Here is a 10,536-nt window from a genome sequence, read left to right as displayed (position 1 = left end):
GCATCATAATACACTACATAATACACTATATAAACTCACTGCACAGGGTGTAACGTAATAGGAGTTGTAGTGCACTACATGTCTGGTCAAACGCATTTTGAGATCCTGCCACAGAAAAAGAGTAAAGAAGTTTGAGATAAAGACCACACCTGAAGCTTAACCTTCTTCATAGATAACTTCCTGTAGGTTCCCATGTCATTTTCTCCGATAATGATGAAGTTTACACATTCTCCACTGCTACGTCTTCTCCTATTCAACACCTCTTACCCAAGAGTCTTTAGTTACAAGTCTGGCTATCTAGCGCAAAACAGAAACTCCGTCTAAAGTTCTCAGAGTTCCTGTCATGTCTTACAGTTCCACAATCACGCTCCATGTCATTAAGTTAAGGGTGTGGTCTGTAATCACAAAATGTCTGTTGGAAATTATTAACTACCTCCATGTAGGGGAAACAGTTTGTTAATTTTTATGTTTAATTAATTAGAAAAATAAGAGATTTTAAAAATGTTGAATATATATATATATATATATATATATATATATATATATATATATATATATATATATATATATATATATATATATATAGTCCAAAAAATTTAGGAAATGCATGTTTCAATAGACTTAAATGGATGTTCTGAAATAGTGTTTGAATAGAGAAATTAGTTTTGACAGCCCTAGTTGTTTCTGTGTGCTATAATAACTGTTAAATGTGATGTCATTTTTGTTGACAGGTTTTATAACTCGATTGTTCTTGGTGTTAGAAGTGTGTCAGAAGTGAGCGCTCGTCCTCGTCTCTCTGTTCTGCTCCTGCTCCTCTGTGCTGCGAGTGAGACGCTGGATGCCTGGTGATCTCAGTTCTTCTTCAATCTCCTCGACTACGATCGTTTCCTCAGGCTCGACAGGGCGCGGATCGGGGTAGCTGGGCTGGTAGTAGGAGTGATGCGTGCCGTAGCTGCCATACGGATCCTCCTCCACTCCCTCTACCTCATCAGGACCATATGTTTGGTAGGGATTAGGCTGCACTGGGGCTATGGGAATATCTCTGTCAGTCACTTCACGATGAAAGACCCTCTCTGACCACCACCAAGCAGCGCACGCACACACACATAAACACACATGGAGACACAGCAGAGAGTGGAGGGATAGGACACAAAAGCCCATGGTCAATGATGACAACACATCACGATACAGACAGCACCCACATTACAACACGTGCAGGAATTAGTGTTAGTGGTGTTTATCTAATATCTTATGTGTGTGCATGTGTGTGTGTGTTTGTGTGTGTGTAGGGGGGGTGTGTGTGTTAGTCAGATGAGTTCAATCATGAACACCAGCACAGTCAGTACAGAAGCAACAACGCAACCAAAGCACTTGCTGTGTATGTATGTACTGTGTGTGTTCGGCAGAGCAAAAGCTTTCTAGCCTGTGTGTTTGCGTGTGTGTATGCGTGTGTGTGTGTGTGTGTGCGTGTTAAGAGAAGACTCCAGGTATGTGCGCCATCAACAGCCTACACAAACGTGTGAATGGAGCTTGAAGCTCAGTACACATGTACAAACTGTTGCTGGTCTTCAACAACTGGAGAGAGAAAAAGAGAGAGAGAAAGACAGAAAGGGTGAGAGAGAGAGAGAGAGAGAGAGAGAGAGAGAGAGAGGGAGAGACAGACAGACAGACAGACAGACAGACAGACAGATGGGGACACAGAAAAAGAGCAAAAGGACTGTAAGTCAGTAAAACAGTGATTTTTTTTTTCATGCATAGTTTTAACTGAATCACTGATTACGATACATTGTCGATGCTTCTTTATCAATTAACTGATAAAGAAATACAACACCACAAGGAAACTCACACACATACACACACATTATGTAAGCATTGCATAACTCCTTATGTCTCTGTCTCATGTGAACAGCTGGAATGAAGTATCCTCATAATGACAGTGTTGACATGAGCACTATGCTTACAAAATGACTCACCAATGCAGACATTTATGGAGTTACTACGCACATACAGGCATTCAGAACTCATGCTATACTCTCTCTCTCACACACATATACACACACAGTGCTACACTACACACTGATACAGAAAGATTCAGCACAAAGGGACATAATAGCACCAGTAATTTCATAAAGTATTTTTTCAATCAACAATAAATCTGTCACAGTAATGACAATACTATATTACTGACAATATTTCATAACCATCAGTATATAGGAAAATTTTTTTCTATTTTTTTTTTTCACTACACAAATAATAAAGTTAGAACACGTTAAAACACGAGAGATTGCAGGCTGCAGTGATGAACTCCAAACACTAACGGCTGAAACTGAAACAATTATATACCACGTGGATGACGACTGCTTCACTGCAATGCTGAACATTCAATTAGAAGCGCACAGGTTACACACGTTAGTGTAATAGTATTACAACACAACTCTGGGCTGCTCGCAGTATGGAGAACACATTCATCTCAACAGCTATATGACTAACTTATTACTGACTGAAACACACATAATACCAAGATATGACTGTACTTTCAATGTGATTACTGTGACTAAATAAATGAAGCTGTGACAATCTTACTGCTCACCACCTGTCTCCTTTCCTCTTTATTTCTAATAAGCCGAATGAGCCATTCTGTCCCTATTGCTCTCTGTGTATCAGTTTAAACTAAATCCAGCACACAACCAACCTCTGGACTATTACATCTAGCAGTATTGCTATAGCATTGCATCATGAGTTGCCCTGGAGTCACTCATAGCATGCAGAATTCATGATTTCTAGCCATGTTAGATCCATCTAAGTGCAGGGAAATTATTGAAAACATCACAGTGTGGGTTTGATGTGTTGACATATGATGTAAGTTATTAAGAACAGTGAGGTACAATAGCTAACAATAGATGTATGAATTTCAGTTAATAAAATTCATGGTTAACATGGGTATGTGTGTGTGTGTGTGTGTGTGTGAGAGAGAGAGAGAGAGAGAGAGAGAAACTCACCTGCCACATTGTATCCGCAGGAGTTCGGATCGCAGTATCCTGGGGGTCCGGCCGGTCCTACTGGTCCGGGAATGCCGGGTCTGCCGGCACCACCAGGGTTACCAGGGCGACCAGATGGGCCAGGGCTGCCACTCCTTCCTTCACCAGGTGGTCCTGAGAGCACACACACATACACACACACACCAAAATCAATACACAGTTGTGTACTGATTGGGTGCTGATGTGTATCTGATGTCACACTGATGACTATGCAGCAATGTATATAGAAGTTATATTTATATATATATATATATATATATATATATATATATATATATATATATATATATATATATATATATATATATATTTGTTTCATTGTGTTTCTTTCTGTCTTTCTTTCTTTCCTCAGGCAAATGCAAACCCTGTGATGGGATCCCATAAGTCAAACAAGTTGCAGGTTCAGAATATTTTTACTCCAACGCAGACAAGAGCAAGAGAGCAGAAATAAATATTATGAGACTTTAAAAACATTTAAATAACTGAATTAAAAGTCTTCAGGCTCCCGAGCTCATGAGTCAGGTGACAGAAAAGCATCCACTCTATCGTGGGGAGATCGTGAGTTCGAATTCTAACGATGCCACAGCTATCCATGGCCGGAGCATAATTAGCATAATAATAGCCTAATTGTTTTCTTTTTCTTTTAAATTGTTCTCATGCATTCTGAGTGTGAGTATTCTAGCAGCCATGGCTTGTTATAGCCTAAGCAAGTAGCCTGAAAGTAATAAATCTATATTACGTGTTCAGGGAATTTTAACACTGTTTAAAATGACTAACCTTCTATATATATTTGGGTAATTAGATTAAATGAGCTCATTAGAAAATATTGCCTGTAGTGGGTCATTTCTGTGGGAGCAGTGTGTGTGGTTTGTATTAAAAAACAGCCTTGCACACAGCTCTCATTCGCAGCAATCGGCATGTAGGAATTTAAAAGAAGAATGTAAGGTCTAAGAATGAAATGCAGTGTTTCATATTATAAAACGGTGTCCAGCTCATGTTTTCATCACTTTCCTGAAGATTTTCCTCTTTCTCACCTTTGCTTCATGTGGCATGAAAAGCCATTGTCTGTTTGTGTGTGTGTGTGTGTTTGTTTACCTGGAGGTCCTGAAGGCCCTCTGGGACCCTGGACACCAACACCTGGGGCTCCCTTCTCTCCTTTCTCACCTGGAAGACCTGATATCACACACACACACACACACACACACACACACACACACAATTATACTGATTACCAGCCTTCACTCATATATTCATAATAGCTGCATTAAGGAATGCAGGACACATTCCTTTTCCAGATGTCTTCTTTCTTGTTTAAATATGCACTGACTTTCAAAAAAGTCTTAAGAAAACCCTTTAAGGCTTAAAGGAAAATTCCACAAAAAAAGTTTCTTTTAAGAAAAAAAAAAGGTTGAAGGAAATGCCGACATCCTGGCTCTATAGTCTGATCAAATTTGTCCTTCAGCTAATCTGAATAAGGTGCTCCTTTTTTAAAACCAGAAAATTAAGATTTTAAGACAATTTCAAGTTTTATCTCTATTTATATTTATATGCAGGAAAATGAATGCAATTGTATCTGTATGAATGTACCCATTCTTTGGCATCAGATGTTTCAAATTCTGACTGTTCTTTAGATTCCAGCAATTTCATTCAAATGCCAAATCCTATGTCCTTTTTCTTGCTGGTCCATTCTAACCTTCTAATTCTAACTGTTATTGCTTAGCCATTCATTGATTTGATTTTTAAAAGAAAGCATTGCAAAGGACAAACTAACCTTCAATTCAATATAGATAATTAATAAATTTGTGTCTTTTTTTAATACTGAACAATGACAAAGATGAAAAACAAATCAATACAGGCGGGAGAAGAAAGCGTCAGAAAAGATTCCAGGTGTATTAACTGAGAATAAAGAAGGATTTGTGTTTTCTCATTTAGCACACCAAATCCTGCCTTCAGCCCTCGTCATAGTAAGTTAAAGAGTATTCGGAATCAACATGTTATTCTCTAATCTCATCTACATTGCAAATACTGCATATAATCCTTAATCTCATCTCCAAATCTTACACGTCCTTACTTCAGAGCCCTCATGATTATCCCTAGACTGTACTCTACATCCCGTATGTTAGTCTCTAATCACGCCCACACTCCAGATCCCATGTTAATCCTGTATCCCAGTGCAGCACCTCTGGCACCAGGCTCTCCGTTCTCTCCATTATTTCCTGGAAATCCGGGACGTCCAGGCGGACCCTGCTCTCCTTGCTGTCCTGGAGGACCGGGCCGACCAGGCTCACCTGGAGGCCCGGGAACAGTGCGGACTGAAACTGCCTGCTGCCTCGGGATATGATTCAGGATGGAGTTATAACGAGCCATGTGAGCTGAGACAGAGAAGGAGAAAACTCTGATAAGTGCTTATTCAATGTACTTCAATATTTAGCATGATATTATCATATACACTCTAAAATATGGTCTGATGCTTTTTTTTTTGTACAGTTGTATTAGTCATGTTTTAATTTAAGATTTTGAAATGTTATAAATTGACTTGTAGTTTAACTGTCATTTTTTTTTCATGTTTTTTCATGTCTTCTGATTTATACTCTGTTCTTTTTATTTTACTTCAAAAGTCAGATTTTAATTGATATTTAAACATGTAGCATTTATGTAATGTTAAAAACTGTGAATGGGGTGAATGGGGTGAGAATGCATATCATGTAGTGAACTCACTTTGTATGAGCTGCTCACACACTTGTCTAGCAATGGCTTGGACTGATGAAGTGGACTGTGCATCCCCCTGTACAATTCACACACACAACACACAGACATATTTTGCCTAGTACAGTTTGTGCATTTTATCAGTCAGGATACAACCATAATTACTGTAATACTGGAGATGTGAGAGAGATCATCTTTACCCTGAGGATTGTGTGGGTCAACACACAAACATTAATGCATGTACACAAACATATACACACACCCACACACACACAAGCTCTTACTTGCACCTACATAAACACTAATACAGCTGTGATAAGTTGCATACACCACATCACTACTCAGTGTCTACTTGATACCTCTTCAGCCTGTAGTAAAGCTATTGGAAGGCATATAGACTACAGAAAAAAATAAGAAAAAGAAAAATTTAATGAACTTTATGAGGGTAAAGATGAGATCACTTACTCGTTCTCCCTTCTCTCCTTTCGAACCTGGAAGGCCCTGTGACAGACAAAGAGAGGTGTTCAAGTTCATATTTTTGTCATCCCTATAATAAACACATATACAGTCCTGCATGATGTATTCCCACCTCACTTCTAGTGTTCCCGGTATTGACTCCAGATCCACCACAACCCTGACCAGGGGCTTGCTATAAAGAGCTTACTGAAGCTGAATAAATGAATTAATAATGTGTGTTCATGTGAGCTGCACAAGGTGTCAGCACTGGGACTAGGTATCTAAAAATGACAATGCAACTCCAGCTCTAGAGTAAAATCTTTCACACTTTCTAAACACTCTGCCGCAATTTTAAGGGCATTATCACATTCCAGATGAGATCAGATGCTGTACATGAGATATTTGTCAAACCACTTGGCATGAAGTAGCAGCAGTAAAGAGCAAAAAGTACTTCATAGTGGTTCTAGCTATATCAAATAATCATGGTTTATAGAGATTTTTGTGCCTCAAATTCCTAAAGTCCAAACTGATTCATAAAAATACTAGGGTTTGGAAATTAAGTCACTCTGGAGTATAAAACACACTACACCATTCTGTCTGCTTAGAGAAAAAAAAGACCTATCAATTATTTAATTGTATAAGTCATTAATATAACAGGAATTTTATTTTGCATAATGCCTTTACAGCCTCTAAAAATTTTAGAGGCTGTATTCTAGGATCTTCTGTATTTCTGTATTGCTCCCTGAGTTGAAGCCTTTGCTGCAGTCTTAATCTGTATGTAGGGAAAAAGTCATTAAATGCTGAAATATTGTAATGAACTTTCTAAGTAGCTTTTTAAAATTTCCACTAGAGTTGCTATGGGATGTTCTGTGTTATGTTAGCACCAATTTAACAAAAGTATACCTTCCTATAAACTTTCAGTAACTGCTTGAGTAACATGCCTACCAATAAAAATAACAATAAATGGTCATATTATATTAAATTAAGGCAAATCCGAGAGGGGGAAATCCGACATGCATTATAGTGTGAAAAATAGAGTTATGACCATTTGGACCTGACATACATTAAACATACAACACACAAACATTCCACTGTGTTCTTACTGGGGGTCCCTGATCGCCGGTGGGTCCTGGAGGGCCATTCTGACCCGGTGCCCCAGGAGCTCCTGGTCCTCCCTGCAGAGAGCACAGAGCAGCTGTAATAACACAGAGGCACTGACTTCCAGATTAAAGAGACAAAGTCAGTGCTTCTTTATGGGATGGTGGTGGGATGAAAGAGGGAAGACTGTGAGATCAAAGAGAAGACGGCCTTGTGAAAGATGTGACTGCTCTGCCGCGAGAGCTTAAAGTTTCATGCCAGAAACGGTTGTTCTAGTGTTAACATTCTAAACATAGACGAGGCAGGAAAAAGCCCACATAGTAAGACTATGGGCAAAAGAGATGAAAGAGTGATCACTGTTTATTCTAATCCTCAGAGAGTTGTCAAAGAAAACTTCATTAAGGTTCTGCATGGCTTAAATAAAGACCTAGGATTGTGAGGTCCACATACCTATCTCTTTTCAGGGCAGAATTTCAGCTCATAAAATTAACATTTCCTGTTTTCCATGCTTGAAATTCCCTGTGCCTTCAAATATGTCAGTAATAACAAAAGCATTCATTATCCGTATGGATACTCTAAAGATTTGCACATCCCAAAATCAGTTTAATTCTCTCTCTTGCCTCAGTGGATAATTTCACCAGGATACTATAAATTTGTATCTACAAACTGCTGCTTTGATCATAAACACTGTCCTGTGCTCGTCCCAGGACATATTCTACATGTGTACACTGTAAAGATGTATAATCGCACTATCCAGTGCAGAAAAGGCTGGGTTCCTTTTTAAATCTGTTTTGTCTCAAGGTTTCTTCCTCATGTTGTCTCAGGGAGTTTTAGGGATCTAAATCTACATATGGATTTCTGTAAAGCTGCTTTGAACTGAATTAAATTACTTTGAAACTCTTTAACCTTGTTTGTAAGTTATTGACAGACTATATCATCACATGAACAACCATAGCTAAGAAAATGCACCTGCTGATCAGTTGTGCAAAATGACAAAGCAATCAATACAGCACGCAGTACAACAAAGCATCCAAAGTATTTATCCAGCAGTTTGATGATGAAATAAAAAAGTCCACACTCACAAACTAGAGCAACATCTTTTTCATTCAAGAGCTGTGAAGCAGCAATCCTCTAAAAACAACGGGGGTCACTTCCCGCTGAGGGAAGGCCAGGTTACAGGGTTAAACTCTCCTTAACAGAGCACGGACTGAATTTATAGAAAGATGTCACCCTTGTCAACCTTACCATCGAAAAAAAGTGTGAGCACAGGAACAAAACGACTATTAAAATGTTAACTCATGTTAATGACTTTCACTCATATTTCACTGTATTTAACTTCCCTAGTTGAATTATAGAGAAAATTACTTCATTAATACATCAAATATCTGGGATACTGGTTCAGACACAACACATCAATAATGCAAAAATGTCTCATTCATAATGCCAGTTATGTTTTAATGATGTATTCCCAAAACAAGAAAAGTCTCTTTCATGTTCTACGAATGATGCTTTCTGTGATGGTCTTTAAAATTGAAATTGAGTCTGTAGAAAATGTGTAGTCTCCCGCAAATGTTTGTCTGTTGTCATATCCATAACACTGATAAATTGCTATGCGTTTGAAACATGTAAATCAATACATGGGTTTTTAAGATTTGTCTGCATTGTCCTCTAGAGGTTAAATGACAACATATTCAAATTGATTCATTGATCTCTAGCTTGCCTCTGCTCTGAGATATTTGTTAGCCAATGTGAGTGTAAATGTCACATTGCTGGAATTGCACATCCCCTTTTTGTTTTTAGAATCTAAACTACAGTTGCCACCATAAATGTACGGTTTCTCTGTATTCATGCAATTTTGTTTTATGTGTGTATCTTGCTTGATTGTGTAATACTGTATGTTAGCATGATATAAGTCAGAAAAATGACTTCACTTCAATGGTATATCAGTAGGACGTAATCCTTTGACAACAAATAAAATGGTGGCTCATATTTATGAAAGGATTTCTTACATATACTGTAAAATGATTTATGAGCAGTATAAAAATATAGATTTAAAAGTCAACCTAAACAATGTAAAAAAATGTGTGCTTTATTGATTTATTCCTTATTGGGAAATAATTGGTGTGCATAGACTGGGCAAAGAAAAAAAAACTGTCACTGCATAACACTGAAAAAGAAAAAAAAGATATGCAAAAGGCAGTCAGAATGTGTATGGATTTCAGTTTGCATATTAATCTGATTTAATATGGAATCTGGATTTCCCAATGAAGGTAAAAGTGTAGCTTAATGACTTTTTGTGGAACCATCAGGTCAAGATATTAATTACTCAATTAAAAACAAAAAATTAAAAATACAGAAAAATACTACATATTTTACACATTTTCTGAGTGAGTTTCAGGCATGCTAAATGTCAAAAACAAAATCTGACTAGCAGCGCAGTTCACCTGAAGTTCTTTTAATGGAGGCTACATTAGCTCTTATCTCTATTAAACAATAAACAAGGCTCCTTGCAAAAAGGGCGATGGTGCTGTGGCTCATATCCAAAACTCATCAGAGGGCAATGGAAATTTTTAATGCCAGATAATTTCTAGGCTTTTCTAAACATTTTTATCTGTGAAGTGCTTTTAGGTATCTGCACAGCTGAAAGGACTGAGCACTCTGCATTCTGCTCTACATGCACTTAAACATCCACACACACTGTAGATCCCTATTTGAAAACGTTTGAGTAGGAGAATTTATGTAAAGTGTAGGAATGTGAAGCATTTCCCTCGCAAAAACGCGGTCTTGTTAAAAAAAAAAAAAAAAAAAACTTGCATGCTGTGTACTGTTATGCATGCTAGCCTTTTATAAATGCATTTCAGTGTGTTTGTGTACACATATCTGTGTACTCACAATAGTTCCGGGAGGCCCCGCTCTGCCCTGTGGTCCGTCGTTACCCGGCAAACCCTGTGAAGCAGAACACACTCGTTAGCCAATCACAGCTAATGCTACATATTCCGACAGATCTATAAACCAATCACGAGTGAGAGAAACGTTACTCTGGGTCCAGGAGGGCCGTCCCGCCCTGGGGATCCTGGGTTTCCTGGAACGCCCTGTAGTGAAATACAGAATGAGAGAAGTGTGTGATCCCAAAAACTTTACTGTGAGACACAATTTGCAGAAAGCTGCTTGACATATAAACATACAGTGTATGACATGCAGAGACAGACAGGCCACTGTGGCTTTCAGGAACATTTCC

General features: G+C 38.2%; 1 protein-coding gene across 4 annotated transcripts in view; it reads right to left on the bottom strand.

Moving 5' to 3' along the window:
* Positions 1–595: 595 nt before the first annotated feature.
* Positions 596–10,536, bottom strand: part of LOC113547127 (collagen alpha-1(XIV) chain) — a 71,965-nt gene continuing 62,024 nt past the window's right edge. For 2 of the 4 annotated variants that reach the window (XM_053236890.1, XM_053236892.1), the window contains 9 exons: positions 10,337–10,390; positions 10,191–10,244; positions 7,304–7,375; positions 6,210–6,245; positions 5,757–5,823; positions 5,219–5,410; positions 4,134–4,211; positions 3,000–3,152; positions 596–1,073 (listed from right to left, as the gene is read on the bottom strand). In XM_053236890.1, coding sequence (XP_053092865.1) covers positions 769–1,073; positions 3,000–3,152; positions 4,134–4,211; positions 5,219–5,410; positions 5,757–5,823; positions 6,210–6,245; positions 7,304–7,375; positions 10,191–10,244; positions 10,337–10,390 — 1,011 coding nt within the window. In that variant the 3' untranslated portion in view covers positions 596–768. Of the gene's footprint in view, positions 1,074–1,160; positions 1,576–2,999; positions 3,153–4,133; positions 4,212–5,218; positions 5,411–5,756; positions 5,824–6,209; positions 6,246–7,303; positions 7,376–10,190; positions 10,245–10,336; positions 10,391–10,536 lie in introns of those variants that run through there. The other 2 variants (XM_053236891.1, XM_026947355.3) reach the window with 2 other exon arrangements.

Source organism: Pangasianodon hypophthalmus, chromosome 9 (assembly GCF_027358585.1).
Source record: "Pangasianodon hypophthalmus isolate fPanHyp1 chromosome 9, fPanHyp1.pri, whole genome shotgun sequence".
NCBI classification, from domain to species: domain Eukaryota; kingdom Metazoa; phylum Chordata; class Actinopteri; order Siluriformes; family Pangasiidae; genus Pangasianodon; species Pangasianodon hypophthalmus.
The sequence above is the reverse complement of the archived record's forward strand: the minus strand, read 5'-3'. Positions and strand labels throughout refer to the sequence as shown.